This window comes from Panthera leo, chromosome C2 (assembly GCF_018350215.1).
Source record: "Panthera leo isolate Ple1 chromosome C2, P.leo_Ple1_pat1.1, whole genome shotgun sequence".
Lineage (NCBI taxonomy): Eukaryota > Metazoa > Chordata > Mammalia > Carnivora > Felidae > Panthera > Panthera leo.
Window position 1 is genome coordinate 152,715,183 of NC_056687.1, and position 18,718 is coordinate 152,733,900.

Consider the following 18,718-nt stretch of genomic DNA (forward strand, 5'->3'; position numbering starts at 1 on the left):
CTCTTCCCTTCCCCCACTTGTGTGTGCTCTCTTTCTCTTTCAAAAATAAATAAACATCCAAAAAAAAAAAGATGGTCACAACATAGAAGGCACATTGGACAAACCCAAGAGGCTTTACTTCCATTAGTTCAGAGTAAGTAACCCTACAAAAATGTGTTTTATTCGGCAAATAAGGCTGTGGGGTCAATGGACCCAGCTCGCTGCTTTTCTGCACCACAGAACCCTGTTTCAGAGGTCAGTCCTCTGTGATACTTTTTATTTTTTAACTGCTTTGGGGATTCAGGGGGATGTGGCGTTTTTCAAGTGAGAGAGAGGGAACGTTCTGTCCCCAAAATTACCAGATGAGGCCACGGGAAACCATGCCCATGCCCTGTCTCCACAAACCAGCCCCTTAGAACCTGGGGCTCTCACACCGGTAATAAGCACTCACATCTGCCCACATTTAAGTCTGTGAAGCAGGGCAGCAGGGATGACTCTGGCTTTTAATAGCATCAAAGGGATCAGCCACCAGGGTACGTACAAGCAAGGAGGGAGGAAAGTGACCGGGACAGGCATTCTGCAGCTGCCACAGGGCGTATTTTTGACGCGTGTAATGGTTTTCCTGGGCCTCTGCCATCTCAGGGATCTTCCCATGCCCCCTGGCAGATTCCTGGTCAGCAAGGGCCGGTCTGCCCCAACTTGTTTATTTCGGCAAACGGCCGATTGCCAAGGCCAGGCAGGGTCACCAGTGGGACCTGAGACCTGGATACTCGCAGGCAATATTATGAAGGAAAGAATGCATTGTGGGAAAGGAATGTGACAGAGCAAACATGGAGCCCAGATGAGAGTTACACACCGACTCCCTCAGTGACAGCAGGCAGCGAGGTGGACACGCAGAATGCCGAAGCTTTGGGGCAATCTGGGGACCATCCAGCTCAAAACCTTCATTTTTCAGATATACAACTGAGTCTCCAAAAAGGGAGCCAGACTTGCTCCTGGCCAGAGGGCCATCCACCACAAAGCTGAATCTAGAACTCTCCTAACCTCCAGGGTAGGGCTATTCCAACCACACTGGTGCTTGGGGTATTTTTCACATTTTCTGACCAAAAAAAAAATAAAAGGCAAAACAAAAAGTCACATTTTTTGCATGCACACACAGCAGAACCAAACACACACAATGATCCAGAACTGAACTCTGGCCCACTTGTTTTCTACTGATCGCAATTTCCCTGGGCAACAGCCAAACAGTGGGAAAGGACACGTATAAATGGACTGAGTTTGCACCTTCTGTTCCAGGGCTAGAGATGGGCACTGCTGGAAGACAAGCCAGGCCATGGCCAGGCAAACCAACATGGCGGTGGGAAGCGGCCGAGTGGGCCTCGTCCCGGGCAGCGCCCTCCCTGGCCTTCCTCCCGGGTGGGAGAGCTGCCCTCTCTTAGGAAGGGTGGGCATGGGGAGAAGACGGCGTGTGAACCCTCTTGCCAGCGATGAGCTAGCTGAGCTCAGAGAAAGTCTGGGTAGAAATGATCCCAGGAAGACGGAGAAGACAGTATCAGTGCCCCACCCACATTCTCTCGGCTCGTCCCATTCCTCTGCTGCCAGCCCAGCTTGCACCCTCACCCCCTTTCCTGAGAGCTTTCTCTGGTGGCCCCGCCCACACGCATGGCAGACCAGAAGTGCCAGAGAACCCAGGTCCCCGCCACAGTCCCTCATCCCTTGGCTGGGGTAACTCTGAGTGTGCTCCACACCGACTCTCAGGGCTCCCCAGCAGGACGCAGCTCCAGCTGCCTGCAGCGATAACTTGTTCAACAACACACCTTCTGTGCGGCTGCTGTGACGGTTGGTTTGTTTTCAACCTTTTTTGAGAGACAGAGAGGCAGAGCGTGAGCGGGGGAGAGACAGAGAGAGGGGGAGACACAGAACCCGAAGCAGGCTCCAGACTCTGAGCTGTCAGCACAGAGCCCGACGCGGGGCTCGAACTCAAACTGTGAGATCACGACCTGAGCCAAAGGTGGACGTTTAACCGACTGGGCCACCTAGGCGCCCCTGTGATGGTTTATTTTATGTGTCAACTTGACTAGGCTTCACTACCCAATCTAGACGTCATTGCAAACGTATTTTTAAATGAGATTACAGTCAATTCAGTAGACTCTGAATAAAGATTGCCCTCCACAATGCGGGTGGGCCTCATCGGATCAAAGACCTTATGAGAAAAAGACAAAAGTCACCCCAAAAGAAGGAATTCTACTTTCAGACCGCCTCCACACTCCAGTGTTACTACACACACAGTCTATTGGTTCTGTTTCTCCGCAGAACCCTGATGGGCATCGCTGCCTTCCTTTCTTGTCTCACTGTCACACTTTCCTACCCGTCCTTGCTGGGACTGATCATCACCCGTGTCAACCACGTGCGCTCAAATCCTTGACTCACGGGTCTGCTTCTGGGAGAATCCGAATTAAGATGGGGCAGCTCAGGAAAGGGGATTGGATTCAACCTTCAGTGTGGGCCAAGCACGGTGCTGGATACTTTTCAAACACCTGTGAAACCCCATCTCGCCGTGGACTCTCCGACCCGATAGATCCCTCTTACGACTCAAGGGGGGGACAGAGACAACTCACAGTTACTAGAAACTGAGCTGAGGACCATGACCGCTGCTCCGCTCCAGGCAGAGCGCGGGCATGCCAACACGTTCACCTATCAGATTTTTTCTAAACTGTTAAAATATACAGTCACAGACAGACCGAATTATCCAATTCGCCAAGCGCAATCGTTCTGGAAGCTTTTCATCTTTAGAACCGCCTGCTTAATGTCTCTCCTTGATTTAAAATTTACTTTGACATTTTAAATCACACAAAAAGAAGTTGGCTCCATATCAAACTCTCTCTTCTAGAAGAAAGCCACCACAAGACTCACCATGGGAAGCCCAGCCCAAGGGAGGAGGGTCGACCCTAGCTACCAGCATGGCAGGAAGTAGTGCAGATCATTCTGGAGCCCCGAGTTCGACTGGCAGTTCTAAACAGTACCGACCCCAAGAGTATCTGAAAGGGAGTCCCTGAGAAGTGGATGAGATCCCAGAGAAGCAGCCAATCAGCTGGCGTGGTTCAGCCCGTGGGAGGGTGGCCACCCCTAATGCAAGCCAGGCCAGCCAGCCCCCATCCCGGGGAGGGTGCTGGTTCTGATTAGCGCCTGCTCCCACCACACGGTCCACATCTTCAGGTTTTCCTTCTGGCAGCTTGTGTCCATGCCATGTCGAATGATGTCATGTTGATGGAAAAGCTGACCAGCCCCAAGTCATGTTTCAGCCTCCTCCTTTCCCTGCCCCCAGCTGGCTCCTAAGGGCCCCCCATGTTGGCCCGGGCCAGGAGGGAGCCAGATGTCTCACATCAACTCAGCGCTGCTCGGTCCCAGCAAGGTTTTGATTCATTCCCATTCTCCATCACAACATGGTTTCAGCTGTGAAATTCTACTAATAAATCCTCCTTCCAGACTTACAGAGCTTCCCTCGGAGTCTCCCAAGAGAAGGGGGAAAAAAAGGATATTTCCCCCTTTACTAGCTTTCATAAGCTTTCTCTCCATCCCATAAAGGAATGAGGTGGTAATTATTAGACGAGGTGACCCCATTCCTCATATAACATGGATTTGCCTCATTACCCCATCTCTGTGCTTCTCAAGAGACCACAAGGAGCTCAGAGAATGTTCTCTGTGTGCAAATACTCTCTGGAGGGGACACACCCCCTAAAGCCAGAGGAAGGGTCTGGGGACAACCCTACTTCTGCTACTGGCTTGGATGACCTGGTGCCATCTCTCAGGACCTGGAGGGAGGGCAGGCACCCCTGCTTGCTCACAGCTCTGCTGAGAGCCACGGAAACCAGGGGCGCCAGATCGGAGCACAAAACACAACCACTTAGGGCTCATCCTCTCCTGGTTTTCATTTAGCACGCTGGTGAGAGTCCAGAATTGTCGGCTGGATCCTTAGCCTCCAGAGACCGACAAGCACATTTAGGCATTAGCCCGGTCAGGCGGTAGGTAGAGGCTCAGCCCATGGGTAAGGGCAGGACCCTTCAGGCACAGCACTCACCACCCTTACTTACAGCAGCCAGGAGGCTCCGAGGAGTGAAAATCTGCTCCCCAGGCCAGGAATGAAGTCGGCAATAAGACCTGGGATGGGCAGAACTCTTGTTTTCAACCGCTTGGTGAAGGAAGTTATAAATCCGTTCTCTGAACCTCTGCCGTTGGGTGTGCGCCTGCACCCCAGCACTGAACTTGGGGCCTACCGCACAGAGGGACCCAGACGCGTGGGTCTGGGAGCAAGGGAGCAGGGGCGGTTTTTGTCTGCCTCCTTCCCTGCAGCCAGAGTGCAAGCTCAGTGAGGGCCAGGGCTCGGCCTGGCCTCTGCCTTGCTGCCAGGGAATGCACAGTGTGGCACTCCTAGGAACTTAGTAACTGTTGAACGGCCCAGCAGGTGCCTCGGTAACTCCACGTGACTGGCCATCTGCTGCCCCAGTTCCCAAAGCTGTTGTCTCTCAGCTCCAGACCCCCCTGCTCTGCGATGCTGGGTCTGGGGCTCTCCAAACCTCATTTCTGCTTTGCCAGCAGTTCTGTGGGAGGCTCTACCCGGATGGACAGCTCGAGGGAGGCTGCAAGGCTGGTGGACGGAGAAGGGACTGTATCATCTCCCTGCCTGCTTCCTACTCCTATCAGCTTCACCCAGCGACAGATTTCCCCAGCAGCTGGTCCCAACAGCACTTTAATACCAATCTCAGTTTTCCCCCCCTGCACCCCTCGGAGTCACTGCCAGCACCAGCTAGGGCCCTTCTCCGAGGTTTAGGTCCCCAGGTCTGCAGGGTCCCTTCTCTGAGCTTCTAGGTTTTTTAAATTAAATTAAAAAAAAATTTTTTTGAGAGAGAGAAAAGGAGAACAAGTGGGGGAAGGACACAGAGAGAGGGAGACACAGAAGCCGAAGCAGGCTCCAGGCTCCGAGCTGTCAGCACAGAGCCTGATGTGGGGCTCGAACTCACGGACCGGGAGACTACGACCTGAGCTGAAGTTGGACACCCAGGCGCCCCCTGAGCTTCTAGGTTTTGACAACCCCAAGGAAGCATTTCACCCCAAGTGTGACCTTTTCCCTCTGTCTGCCTGACCGGTGGTTCTCAGGTCTAAGCCACGTGGAGGCTTGCTAAATTCCAGGGGCCGGGCCCCGCCCTCAGTGTTGGATTCAGTCGGAACATAGATCCGGACATCCCACGGGCTACAACTGGACTGGGGACCACACCGTGCACCCACCTGGTGCCGACCCAGAAGTGGGGGGCTGCTTCCTACAGTTACCAGCAGGCCCTTCATGACCTGCTTTGCCAGTTCCCAATGTTAAATTCTGTTGCAACAACTGGATCCTGCCGCGACAGGGGCCACAGCAGTGCCACCCCTACCGAGAGCCTGTGTCGTCCCCACAGTACTGCCAGGGACCACCCCTGCCCCTCCAGGGGCTCGGCAAATCAGCTGGCCCCGAATACTCCGGAGAGCAAGTGGGAGCTGTGGTTTTCCATTGCTAACGCAGAAAACGAAGGGGAGAATGGCGTCCCTTCTCTATGCACGTGCTGGAGCCCCATCAGGTCCTCAAGGACAGAAGAAACCAGAGGCAAGACTCTTAAAGTAAGACGAAGTTCCTATAGCTCCTAAAACCACCCCGAGGGAGGCCCTGTGGCAAAGCTGCCAGCAGCTGGATTATGCCCTCACAGCCATTCAGAAGTCCCGAGCACACCACGGGTGCCCCTTTATCGCACCGCGCCAGCCGCACGGCCCCAACGCGGCCGTTCTAGGGACAAGACACAGCCCCGGATACGCAGACCTTGAGAGGTGCTTGGAAGGTGGGCCCGAGGAAGACTTCATTTGCCAGGCAGCCCGGGGCCAGAACCACCACCAGCAAGGCTCCTGCACAGCCTCCGGCTCTGGGCTCCCAAGGCGCGGGCCAGGCCGTGACCATGACACTGAGCCTGGAAAGCTGGAGGATGACGGTGCCCCCACCCCTCCACCACCTGGAGACCAAGGACCCAATCTTCCTGACCACGCAGGGCCAAGGCGCTGTCTTCCGTGCTGGGCTTGGGGACACCCTGGGGCAGTGCGACCCACACAAGCTACCTCCCACCTCCCTGATTTCTATCACATTTCCATAGCGGCTGCCCATTTCTCCTTCCTCAAGTCTCTCCATATTCCACTGCTGGCTCGTCTTTTACCAGATTTCAGCAAAGACAGAGACACAGCACATTTCCCTGAATGCCAGGGGAGGACAAAGAAAAACAGAATGTGGTTATTTTCTGCACTGCCCTGCCAATACCAAAATTCTCCAGTTGTCATGATCATGAAGCCCCAGCCTTAAACAGGCGTGAGGGAAGACCCGCTTAGATTGTAAAGGGATGTCTGGGTTCATCAATGAGCCCATGTGGCTGACGGAGGCCAAGGAAGCGAGCTGAGCAGGACAGCACTCTGCTACTTGACGTCCAGCACCTGCTTCCGCTGCCCGCTGGGGGCACTGCCGTGTGCCCCCCAACTGCCCGTTTCGCTCTTTATTCCCTGACACTTCAAGGGTCACGGTGAAGCCTAGACTTCATTAAAATTCTCCCTCGAGGCCAATGAAAAGGGGCCCCAGTGACCGGAGCCCAGAAAGGCCCACTGGTGGGGAGCAGCACGAGAAGACAGCCACATCTCCTCCTGGCTCAGCCATGAACTTCAAATCAGGGTTTTCTCTACTACCTTTCTTGTGCTCTGAAATCCCTCTTGCTCAGAACTTACATCTTGGGCTTCTTCTCCTCTCTTCCTGCTCTGCCAAATTACCTTCCGTTTCACCCTAACAGTGAGGTCATTAAAGAGCCTGGGAATTGTGTATGCTGCTTCAGGATCGAGAGATAGAAACTCTGCGATTCCCATTAGAAGCTCCACGAGAATATGCTTGGCACATGTCGGGCCACAATAAACATTTGTCGAATGAACACACACAAGAACTATTAATCACTTGCTTATTTTAGAGTTCTAGAAGAGTTCTGCTTATTTTTATGCACACCAACATTAACCTTCAACTCAACAATTCTTTTATAACATTCTTTAATAGAGTCCAACTACATCAGGAGTTGGTAGTTGATAGAACACACATCATCTAATTAGGCAGAGGACACAGGAGTCCCAGGACCAATAGAAAAAAAATTTTCTTCCCTAGAGACTGAGGTTTTAAACAATTCGTTTTTGGAAAGCAAAACTAAGTGTCATCAGACCAGGATTCAATTCCTGGCTTCACCGATAGCTATGTGATCCTGACAGAGCAATTTTCTCATTGAGCATGATCTTTTCCTCCCTGGGCTACACATAAAACGTTTGTTATTCCTCTGTCACCAACCAAGTCTCAAGTTCATGGTATGTACACCCAATTTTGAAATTTCTAAGTTCTTCTAAAAAATATTTACACGAAAAAGTTCAAGGTTTGATTGCAGAACTTACTCAATCCACCTGAAGATCAAGATAAAGTACCAATGAGACCCTTAGCCTAGAAGGATTAGCCCACTGTTGAATAAGGCAGAGCATTCAAGGTGCAGTTGGGAAATGGACCAGCACATGGAAGCGTATTTCTGCATGTCTGGGTTTGTGTTGGCACGTGCACGCACACACACACACACACACACACACACACACACACACTCCAGCAGCACTTCTCGAACATAAATGTGCACACGGGTCTTGTGGGACCTTATGAAAATGCAGATTCTGATTCTGAGGTCTAGCGCAAAACCTGAGATTCTGCATTTATAACAAGCTCCCAGAGAGGCTGGTACTGCTGGGGCCAGGGACCAGTGTGAGTAGGGGAGGAAGATAACTTGATCCTAAAAATGTCTAAGAAGGGGCGCCTGGGTGGCTCAGTCGGTTAAGCATCCGACTTCAGCTCAGGTCATGATCTCGCGGTGAGTTCAAGCCCTGCATCAGGCTCTGTGCTGACAGCTCTGAGCCTGGAACCTGCTTCAGATTCTATGTCTCCCTCTCTCTCTGCTCCTTTCCCACTCACATTCTGTCTCTGTCTCTCTGTCTCTGTCTCTCTCTCTCTCTCAAAAATAAACATTAAAAACATTTTGGGGGGACGCCTGGGTGGCTCGGTCGGTTAGGTGTCCGACTTCAGCTTGGGTCATGATCTCATGGTTCGTGGGCTGGAGCCCCGCGTCGGGCTCTGTGCTGACAGCTCAGAGCCTGGAGCCTGCTTCGGATTCTGTGTCTCCCCCTCTCTCTGCCCCTCCCCTGCTCGCCCTCTGTCTTTCTCAAAAAATGAATAAAACAAAATTAAAAAAAAAAAAAAACATTTTGGGGTGGCTGGATGGTTTAGCCGGTTGAGCATCTGACTTCAGCTCAGGTCATGATCTCTTGGTTCGTGAGTTCGAGCCCCGCATCGGGCTCTGTGCTGACAGCTCGGAGCCTGGAGCCTGCTTCGGATTCTGTGTCTCCCTCTCTCTCTCTCTGCCCTTCCCCACTCGTGCTCTGTCTCTCTCAAAAATAAATAAATGTTTAAAAAAATTTTTAAATGTCTAAGAAAGGCAGTAAGTCCAGGTCCTTATTGTGTTGTGGGTTATTTTTTTTCTAGAACTCTGTTTTCTATTATTAAGTCAGCCTTTCAAATAAAAACAAAGCACCTATTGATCTGCACAACTAACTGCTCCAGATTCGTGTCCTTCAGGTGATCACACACTGCGTTCCCCTCCTCACGGAGCCCATCCTGTTCGAGGGCTTGGTGCCGTCTCTGGAGCTGGGCTAGCAAGCTGGCCTTCCCCAGCCAGAGACACACGGCAGGGCTGGGGGTCTCTGTCCAATCATCCGAAGCCGACAAAGCAGCTCCCCCTCTTTTGCAGGCCTAAGCCTCCGTAACCCTCTGCATCCCAATCTTACCATCGACCCGTGGTCTCAGATTCCTCAGGCTTAAGGCCCTGACATCTGGTGGTGCCACAGGCTCAGGGGAAGTCTCCAAATACCCACCACTCCTTTTTTCTAACTGAATGGAATGTTCTGTAAGGGCCAGGCTCCGGTCACTACCTTTCCACAAGTCCCACTGGCCTGTGACACCTGTGGCCCGGTGAGGTTTCAGTCTGGTCACACGTGTGGGGAAAGGATGCTTGGGGTCAAATGTTATTCGCTCTAGAGCCGGACATTATGCTAAACAGGGGAACTATGGGAAGCAGAAAAAAGCAAGAACCCCAGAGGGAAAGGGTATCCGGCCTGCGTGCCTGCTGCCCGCAAAACCAGTCGGAATGCACAGGGAGGGCAAAGAATCCAGAAGAACCCATCAGCAGCCACAATCCCACAAGCCCACGCCAGCCAAGGTGGCCTCCTGAGCCCTCGCTCAGTGGCTCATTACCAATTTCTCCTGGAACACGCTTGCCGTGGAAGCTGAAGCAGGCGGTGACATTCAGGCAGTTCACAGGCTGCAGCCCATCGTGACACTGAGGCGCCGTGATGTTGATGGAGGCCGGGAGGAAGATGGAGACATCCACCGTGATGACGGGTCTCGCCCTGCATGTCGAGAGGTGGAGGTGACTTAGTCATGCTCTCTCGGAACCAAACAAGAACTAACCGGGCGAAAGAAATCCTAGGCCTTCAGCCCAGCATTTAATTAAAGCATGAAATTACCCATGAGGGAAGGGCCAGTGTGCCCCGTAAATACTTTTTCCTGGTTTTAGAAGTGGTTTATTTCCTAATAAATTAATGGTTAGCTTCCCAGTAATAAAGGCAAGTCAGTTGTTAATAAAACACATCTGGTTGAAGCCATAAATGAACTGCCAGATGTTGGGTGATTATTTAAAATTTCACCAATTAAGTTCCGATTTCCATTTTATTAGAAAGATAGTAATATATTTAAGAGGAGTTCCTACAGCGGATGCCAGGGCTGGAGACAGAGATGCACCATGGGGAATCCCCCAAAGCATGTACTGTCATTGGGAACAAGAACTACAGAGTTCCAGTCCCATCAGCTGGGTCAAACCTCCCCCTCCATTTACTCCCCTCAATTCATCAAGTATTTTTCTAAAAGAACCTGATTCACGGAGTCCCAGCTGGTAACAGCAAAGCACTTCAGAGCTGAAGAAATCAACCGCTGGCCTCAGGAGCCAGTGAAACCCCATAAACATCCGCACTCTTATCGCCAACATGGACCACCCTCAACCCCCACCCTGTGCTTACTGGATGCACAGCATCCCTGCTGTGCCCCCCGTGGATCCCCAGGGTCGCCCGGGGAAAGCCGAGTGACTCCCACCATTCCATTCTCCTTGTAAACACCTGCTCAGGCACGGTTCACCTAAGCGGGTGGCTTAACCTTCTTCCCTCCAGGGCTCACAAAGAGATCCTCTTACCTCTAGGGAGCCCCGGCCTTCATGCCACTGGGGTGACATAACAAGATTAAGGGGCTTTAGTGGCTTGTGAACAATGACCTCCCTTGTGTGCAAAGATCCTGCAGAGCGCTCGCGGTGACAAGACAGATGGGAAAGAGGAACACAACTCTCAGAGACACAAGTATTAAGGAAGACCTCGGAGAAAGAGGGAAGGAGGGAGACACGAGGCCCAGAGGGGGGGAGGGGTTTTCATCGCTGCCACCACTGCCATGGATGTGGGCCAAGATCAGGACAGCTGTGACAAGTACAAGGGAACTGTGGGTCTCCCAGAGCAAATCCAGCTGAGAGGCCGGCAGAAGTCAGACAACAGCGGTGCCTGAGAGAACTCCAATGTGCTGGGGCCTTCCAACTTTCTTCTGGGTTCATCCTGAGAAGATGCTATAAATAACTTAGAAAACAAATGGCCTGCTCTTGGTCAGTGTGTTTGTACAAATGCCAGAGACACTCTCTAAAGCCCCAGGGGTCCTTCTACAGCCAGCTTGCCTTCCCCCTCCCAGGAGGCCTTCCCGAAGACCCCTGGTAGTTGGGTCCCCTCCCCCACGGCCCCAGCACTATATTCACACCTCACCTCACTTATTAATGAAGTTTCTTATCTATTTCCAAACCTGCCCCACCAGCCTGCAGGCCCCTTAAGGGCTAGGATCCCAGCAAATTCATCCTGACATCCTCAGGATAGGTGTTCAAAATCCCTACGTGTTAAATGGGTACCAACTTCACTCTAGGCCAAGGTGCTGAAAACCACAGGAGGGCCTCAAGTTTCATACAACTGACACAGGCACCAGGGAGAGCTGGTCTCCACCCCATGAAAGCCTCCACCCTGCCCAGGGCACATCCTGCCTGGTCACCACATGGAAGAAAGGCCTTTCTGCCTCCCACCATCCCAGGGGCCACCGTGTCGGGGAGGCCGCCTGGTCCTTCCTCACAGCAGAGCCCTGCAGAGGACGGCAGGGTGAGCCATCTGGCGAACTGACAGGGACATGGACAGAGGCTATCAACGCAGAATCCTCTAACGTGAGGACAAGGACTTTCAGAAGCACACGTCCCACCAACATCAGATCGGGCCCTCGAACCTGTTTCAATTCCAAGAATCGTCTTTGGACCACAGAAAGCCCCAAAATCTCTCCTGAACTCTCTCACCATTTCCTTTGAACTTAAGTGGCACAGAAAGAGTAGCCTATCACCCTGACACATGCCCTGCCCTCCCAAGCTAATCTGAGAAGGCAAACTCACGCAGGGCAGAGCTGGGCCAGCCTCGGAGAGAAAAGCAAAGGGGCACCCAAGGACAGCACTGCAAAGGCTTCCAAGACTTTAAAGTTTATTTATTTTGAGAGAGAGAGAGAGAGAGAGAGAGAGAGAGAGAGCCCCCACACACACACAATGGGGGAGAGGCAGAGAGAGAATCTCAAGCAGGCTCTGCACGGTCAGCGTGAAGCCCGACGCGGGGCTCGAACCCACGAACCGTGAGATCATGACCTGAGCTGAAGTCAGATGCTTAACCAGCTGAGCCACCCAGGCGCCCCAAGACTTTATTTCTAAAAAGCTGGTGGCTGGAATACTTCTTTCTGATGACTCTTGACAGTTCAGATCCTGATACAGATGGTCCCTGACTTATGATGGTTCGACTTAATGATTTTTCTACTTGATGAAGGGGCGAAAGCCATGTGCATTTAATAGAAACTGAACTTTGAATTGTGAATTTGGGTCTGTTTGCATGCTGGTGCTATGTGGGATGATCGTGTGGGGACCAGTGGGTGCAGCTCCTAGGGTCAGCAACCAGTCACGAGAGAGCCAGATCTTCTGTACCCACATGGCCATTCTGATGGTCGCTCTCCGTAGAGTTCAATAATTTGCGTGAGATAATCAACACTGTGCTATCAAATAGGCCTTGTGTTGGATCATTCTGCCCAACCTTCAGCAAATGTAAGCGCTCTGAGCACAGTCAACGTAGGCTAGGCTAAGCTGTGATGTTCAGGAGGTTTCAGGCAGTAAATGCATTTCCACTCATGATATTTTCAATTTATGATGGGTTTATCATAATATTAACTCCTTCCTAAGTCAAGGTAGATCTGTATTTCACCTGTATGTACTTCCAAGCAAACAGTAAAACCAGTTAGGATGTCCTCTGATGTGGTACCGGCTCCCATCACCCCAGCTTCCAACGGGGGCAGGTGCCGCTTATGGGACAGACACAGGGGAACAGACAAAGAGCCTACACCCCTGGTGGAGATGCCAGGCTACCAAACAGCCCTGGAGCTGCCTCATCCAGGAAGCTAATGAAGGTCTAGGTACTTAAAACCAACCTCAGTAAGGTTTTTCTCTTAACGGCAGCCCAGAGGATTTCAAGCCCATACACATGTGGAGTCTCTTCCTGAGAGGCGTAAGAACGGGCGTGCTGTGTTTTGCACATACGCATACACATGCTTGGCTTCCTTTTCGGGTCCCACCCAAACTCCAAAGTGACTCAAAGTCCACCTAAGTTGCCAGCCAGCTAGGCCCTGCCGGAGATGCCCACCTAGCTTAGCCAGCTGATGTCTCCAGACCTTCTTGCCCACGGTTGTTCAGCCACGTCCGGCAGCTCATCAGCAGATGTCACCACAGATGACCAGCCTTTCCGGCTGCTCAAACATCCTCAGCAGTCCCTCCGCCTGCCTGCTCCTCCCTGTCCCCTCTCTAACGGGCCCCAGCTCACCTCTAAAGCTTTCCCCGCACTCTGAGTACCTGAAGCTCCCAGAAGAGACCCGAGGAGTTCCTCCTCGCCCACGTCCCCTGCTGAACCTTGCCCGGGGCCTGTTCCGATCCTGGAGCCCAGCTCCAAGAGGAGGTCCCTGCCACTCACAGCCTACACACATCCCACCTCCCTCCTCCCCCTTCAACCCCCATTCATCCTCGTCCTCTCCTCCCTGTCTCTTCCGGCCCCAAGGCAAGAGAGGGGTTGGGGCAAGGTTTGTATGGACAAGGGTGAAGTGAAAGGTGACCACCTCTGATTCTTGCAGGATAGAAAGGGACTCGGGAGAGCAGGGGAGGCTTCAAAGACGCTCTCAGCCTAATCCCAGAGCCAGGCGGCAATCCCATTTGCTCCTTTGTAGCCTGGCTGCTGGAAAGGAGTCAAACTCCCACCATCTATTTTCTTGCTTCTCCTTCTCTCTCTCACCCACAGCGATCTGACTTCTGCCCCTCACTTCTGTAGACCTCCCAGAGACAAGGGCACCGCTGACCCCACACCACCACCTCTAACAGGACTCACTCTACATGGCCTCCCCTGCTGGACTCAATGCGGGCAGGTGCCCCCAACCACATAACCCTGCTCTATCATCTTCCCAGCACTGACCACAACCTACGATGATCTTCTTTTTTAAAATTAATAAAACTTCAGTGCCACTTGGTTTCCTCATCTGTAAAATGAGAATAAAAATATCTCTATCATGGAGCTGTTACAGAAACTAAGAATTAGGCGTCCCTGGGTGGCTCAGTCGGTTAAGCGTCCGACTCTTGGTTTCGGCTCAGGTCATGATCTCACAGTTCATGAGTTCAAGCCCCACACTAGTTCAAACTCCACACTGACAGCACGGAGCCTGCCTGGGATTCCCGCTCTCCCTCTCTCTCTGCCCACCCCTGCACCCCCCCCCACGCGCTCTCTCTCTCTCAAAACAAATAAGCTTTAAAAATTAAAAAAAAACCCTAAGAATTAAAATATGTTCTATCGACAAGAGAACCAATGAACAGACTACAGTATATTCAGTCAACAGACAGCTACTCAGTAAGGGGGAAGAAAGAACTGAACAACACACAAAGCATAGAGGAGTCTCTATTGAGGGAAAGAAGCCAGAACCAAAAGGGTGTATACTACATAATTCCACTCATGTGAAATTTTAGAACAGGAAGAATTGCTCTATCAGGAGGGGGCATAACTGGGAAGAGGCAGGAAGAAACTTTCTGGACTGATGGAAATGTTCTTTATCTATTTTAAGTTTATTTATTTATTTAGAGAGACAGAGCACATGAGCGGGGGGGGGGGGGGGGGGCAGAGATAGAGGGAGAGAGAAAGAATCCCAAGTAGGCTCTGCACGGTCAGTGCGGAGCCTGATGTGGGGCTCGAACCCATGAACCGTGGGATCATGACCTGAGCCGAAGTCACGAGCCGGACACTTAACTGACTGAGCCACCCAGGCTCCCAGCTATGTTACTTATCTTCATGGGGTGGCAGTTCCACGGGCAGCTACACTGGTCAAAACTCACCAAAGCAGTATGCTTCCATGGCCGGGCTCTGCTGTATGCAAATTTACCTCAGTACAAAAAACAAAAAAACAAGAACCACCAAAAAGAGTTAAGGCACGTGAGTGCCTAAACAGTGCCTGGCATGTGGTAGGTGGGCACTTGCCAAACACTAGTTGTATCATTTGCTTGTTTATTGTTCCATAAGGTGCACCCAGAATCAGACGCAGCTGCACCACAACAGGTCAATGATATCAGCCGAACAAAGGAGGGCCTTCTGCTGACCACCTCGGCCGGGCAGTGCCCCGCATTCCCTCCCCTAAAGCCTCTTCTCTTGATAAGCCGTCCCGGCATTCCCCCGGAAGGACCCTGCCTTCGTCCCTGGAAGGTCTCTCCTCACCAGATTCACCCCCCACCCCCACCCCAGGCTGGGGTCTGGGGACCCCGTCGCCGTGTAACTGCCTCACTTGACGTTGACATCCACGTGTGGGCAAAACTCCAGGAGAAGGCCGTGCGTTGCCATGAAAGAGAGGGAGAGAAAACCCCCTCTGGGCCGAAGCTCACGGCTGGAAGTTTATAAAATACAAGAATGACGAAAAGGAGAATTTCCAGGATCTACCTTAAGTCAGCCGCTCCCGGTTTTGAGAGGGCCCGTTTTCAACTGCGAGAGCCGGGGATCGTGTTTTGTTCAAGAGGAGTTGCGACAAGCCAGAGCAGGCTGCTCGGGGTGACGAAGAGGGGGAGGACAGCACAGAGGCACAGGGGTGGTGGGCGAACTCAGCTTCTGAAGTGTGACTTCAGTCATCTATCTGTACATAAGCTGGCTTATCTCAGAGGAAACGGCCAACCCACAGGAAGGGTTGGTTGATGAAGAAAGCGGAGACCTAATCACCCGGCAATAATGAAAACAACCAGGGAGGCGTCATCTTAGTGAAGTCACATGCCAACATCAAGTACTGAAGGGCTGCTACGTGCAAGATACAGGATCGAGAGGCAGAATTTAGCCCAGTGTATCTAGCTGCTAACACGTATCGACCACCGGACCGTTCTTACGCATTTTGCTTGAACTACTAACTCGTACCAACTCAATGGAGTCCTACCAACCCAGTGAGGTAAGTACTGTCGTTATCCTTTTTAACGGGTGAGAATACTGAGAGAGGTTACCTGACCTACCCAGGAACCCCCCTCCTGCCAAACAGAGGAGGGGTTCAAATCCAGGCCATCCGCACCGCCCGCCCCCCCCCCCCCCAGTTGACCCTCCTAACCTAAGGCTATCCTGCCTCCTTAACAATTTAACATTCCAAATTGCCTGGGGGTTAACTGGTTCCCTCAGAAGTTACTAAGCTCCCACCCCGGGGCACCTCATTCAAAAGGAGGCCCTGTGCCTTGCTTGCAGCCGCTGGAGACTCAGAGCAAGGCACTCAGAGGAAGGCACTGCTGAATGAGAAGAATCTGGGGTGTGCAACTACATGGCCTCTGGGATCCCTTCCAGCTCTAAGATCCTACTGGCCTGTTTTAGAAAGTCCTGCCATCAGGTTATTAACAAAACCTAAGAGCTGGCTCCCACTCCAAAGGGTAATTCTGCCTCCTCTGACTCACCCAGACAGAAATCCTTGGAGATGGTTCACAGCAGGACGGCAGCCCACAGCCTCTGTAGGCGAGAGCCAGGCCACAGGGGCTCTAGGAACCCTGGGCCCGAGCTCACGAGCTCACGTCCCTCACCTTGGCCTCCGCAGGCGGTGGTGTCCTGTCCTAAGGGCAAGAGGCTCCTGGCCCCCAGGTGTCTAGGGAGTAACAGGTCGGGACTAAGAGATGGGACAGGGCAGTGCTTCAGAGCCCCCTTGAGTGTCCTGCACCCATAGGAAACGATCATATCGTGCACACGTGTTAATGAAGCAGTTGTTCAAGGCAAGAGGCAAAATCCCTAGGGCTTAAGCCACCCCAGGCTCTGTCTAGAAGCTCCAGGGATGCTACCACCTCATAGCTGCAGGCCATTCAAGGTCCACCAGCTGGAACTCTGGGATAGGAGATAAGAAGAACGAGAAAAGAAAGGCAACATCCTCACTTTCCAAGCACCCCTCGCCTCCAGGAAGAGGACAGACAGAATTACGGACTAACGGGGAATAACTCCCCTTACCACCCTACCGCCAAACTCCAGCCCCCACCACGAAGAATGGAATTCGAGAAGCATCTCACCTTAGAAGAACTACACTGTCGGACATGAAGGCTCCAACAGTCACATCTGAAAATGAGAAGTTCACAGCATTCAAAAATGTGTTGAAGCCCATCCCACCCGCCCCCTGCCTAGGTCCACAGCCACGGGGGCCCAGCACTGAGGTCAGAGGCCCCTGACAGCCTTCCTCTGGGCCATACAAGAATCTCGTAAAAGTGAGAGCCACACTGTCCTGCATGGTTGCCCATCAGCGGGTGTGGCTTGTCGAGACCTTGAAACGTGGTCAGTCTGAACTGAGATGTGTAGGAAATGTAAAATACAGACCAATTTCAAAGACCTGGCACAAAAAACATGAACTAGCTCAAAATGTTTTACATTGATTATCGGAATTAATTTCACCTATTTCTTTTCATCTTTTTTTATATAAGTCCCAGAATATTTTAAATATATATGTGGCTCATGTTATGTATCTTTTGGACACCAGTGAACTAGAGAGATGGGTATTTGGAACTAGAGGACCTAGAAAAAGCTCTAGGTTCTGTAGAACATGTGAATCATCTCTGCTCCACCCCTCACTCTGTGTGACCTCAGAGGTTCTCAGGGTGTCCTTGTCTGTAGTATGGACATAATTATCCCCAGTGTCTTCTTCAAAATCTAATGAGAGTTCATAACGTTTAAATCAGAAGACCTCTGTTAAATATTTATTAAACACAAAATTAAACAGTTGTTAAATATGATAATTTTTAAACATTTAAGTACATGTTAAATATGTGAAATCATATAGTTACATCTGAAAATTCATGAAATACTTAGTACACTACAAACCAACCTGCAAGTGTTAGCTGGTAATGTTTATTCTTGGATAACTTTAATTAAGGAAATATATACTCATCCAAGAACTTAGCCTTTCTTCCCCTCGAATACAGACTCCTTAGTCCTGGGATTCCCATTACCGCCTCACAGAGCCAAGCATCTGAATCTGAGAGAGCCTGAATCCCCATGTCTATACAATACTCTCATCAAGGAAAAAGAAACAGCAAACCCATGAATTGTAGTGCTGCTAAAAATTTCTGTACTTGGGTGTGCTTGTTAATTTTGCCATTTCCAATAGTCTTTTTGAGTTGACTAGATATTTGAAAATAAAAGAACCAGGGCAACTTGTCATTTCTTTTACAAAAAAGGCAAGAAATTCACACGGGTCACGAAGTGTGAACACACCTGCTCACAGTGCGTGTGCAGAGCTGAAGGTGTGTCCCCTCCCACCACGATGTGGTCTCTGGCCAGTCCCCTAAGTTCTCTGTGGCTCAGTATCCTTGTCAAGTGGAGGACACCCTGTCTCTACCTACCTGCTGCGCTAACCATAAGATGTATATTACATGTGGAAGCATTTTACGTATATTGAAGTGCTAAACCACCGTAAGGTATTATTTTGAGGCGGCCACAAATTACCCCAAATGAGAACAACTGCCTTCTCCCACTTACAAAGACCCGTGAGTGTCCACAGGAACAAAAACTTCAACAATGACCCTTTCCTATTCCTTCCTCCTAGCTCAGGAAAGTCACAAGAAATGATCAAAACTGCTGCCCATAAGAAACTACAAGAGTCCGGTGGTGCCCTTGTACAGGATCGCACTGGATTTCAGAGATCCTTCGGAGGCGTTTTAAGTGGAAAGAAATACTTCCTGCAGATAGCAAGATGATCCATGGTTTCATGGAAGCGTTTCCTGGATTCCATGATGGTTTTGGATTCTTTCAAATTTCCTTCCTTCCTTCCTTTCTTCCTTTCTTCCTCCCTTCCCTCCCTCCCTCTCTTCTTCCTTTCTTTCTTCCTCCCTCTCTCCCTCCCTCTCTCTCCCTCTTCCTTCCTTCCTTTCTTTCTTTCTTTCTTTCTTTCTTTCTTTCTTTCTTTCTTTCTTTCTTTCTTTCTTTCAGTAGGCTTCATGCT

The 18,718-nt window shown here is 51.2% G+C and overlaps 1 protein-coding gene across 1 annotated transcript in view; it reads right to left on the reverse strand.

Annotated features, from left to right (window-relative positions):
* Nucleotides 1-18,718, reverse strand: part of ITGA9 (integrin subunit alpha 9) — a 342,670-nt gene that overhangs the window by 253,979 nt on the left and 69,973 nt on the right. The window contains 2 exon segments of the mRNA XM_042903314.1: nucleotides 9,359-9,513; nucleotides 16,797-16,842. Of these exon segments, the coding sequence (XP_042759248.1) occupies nucleotides 9,359-9,513; nucleotides 16,797-16,842 (201 nt within the window).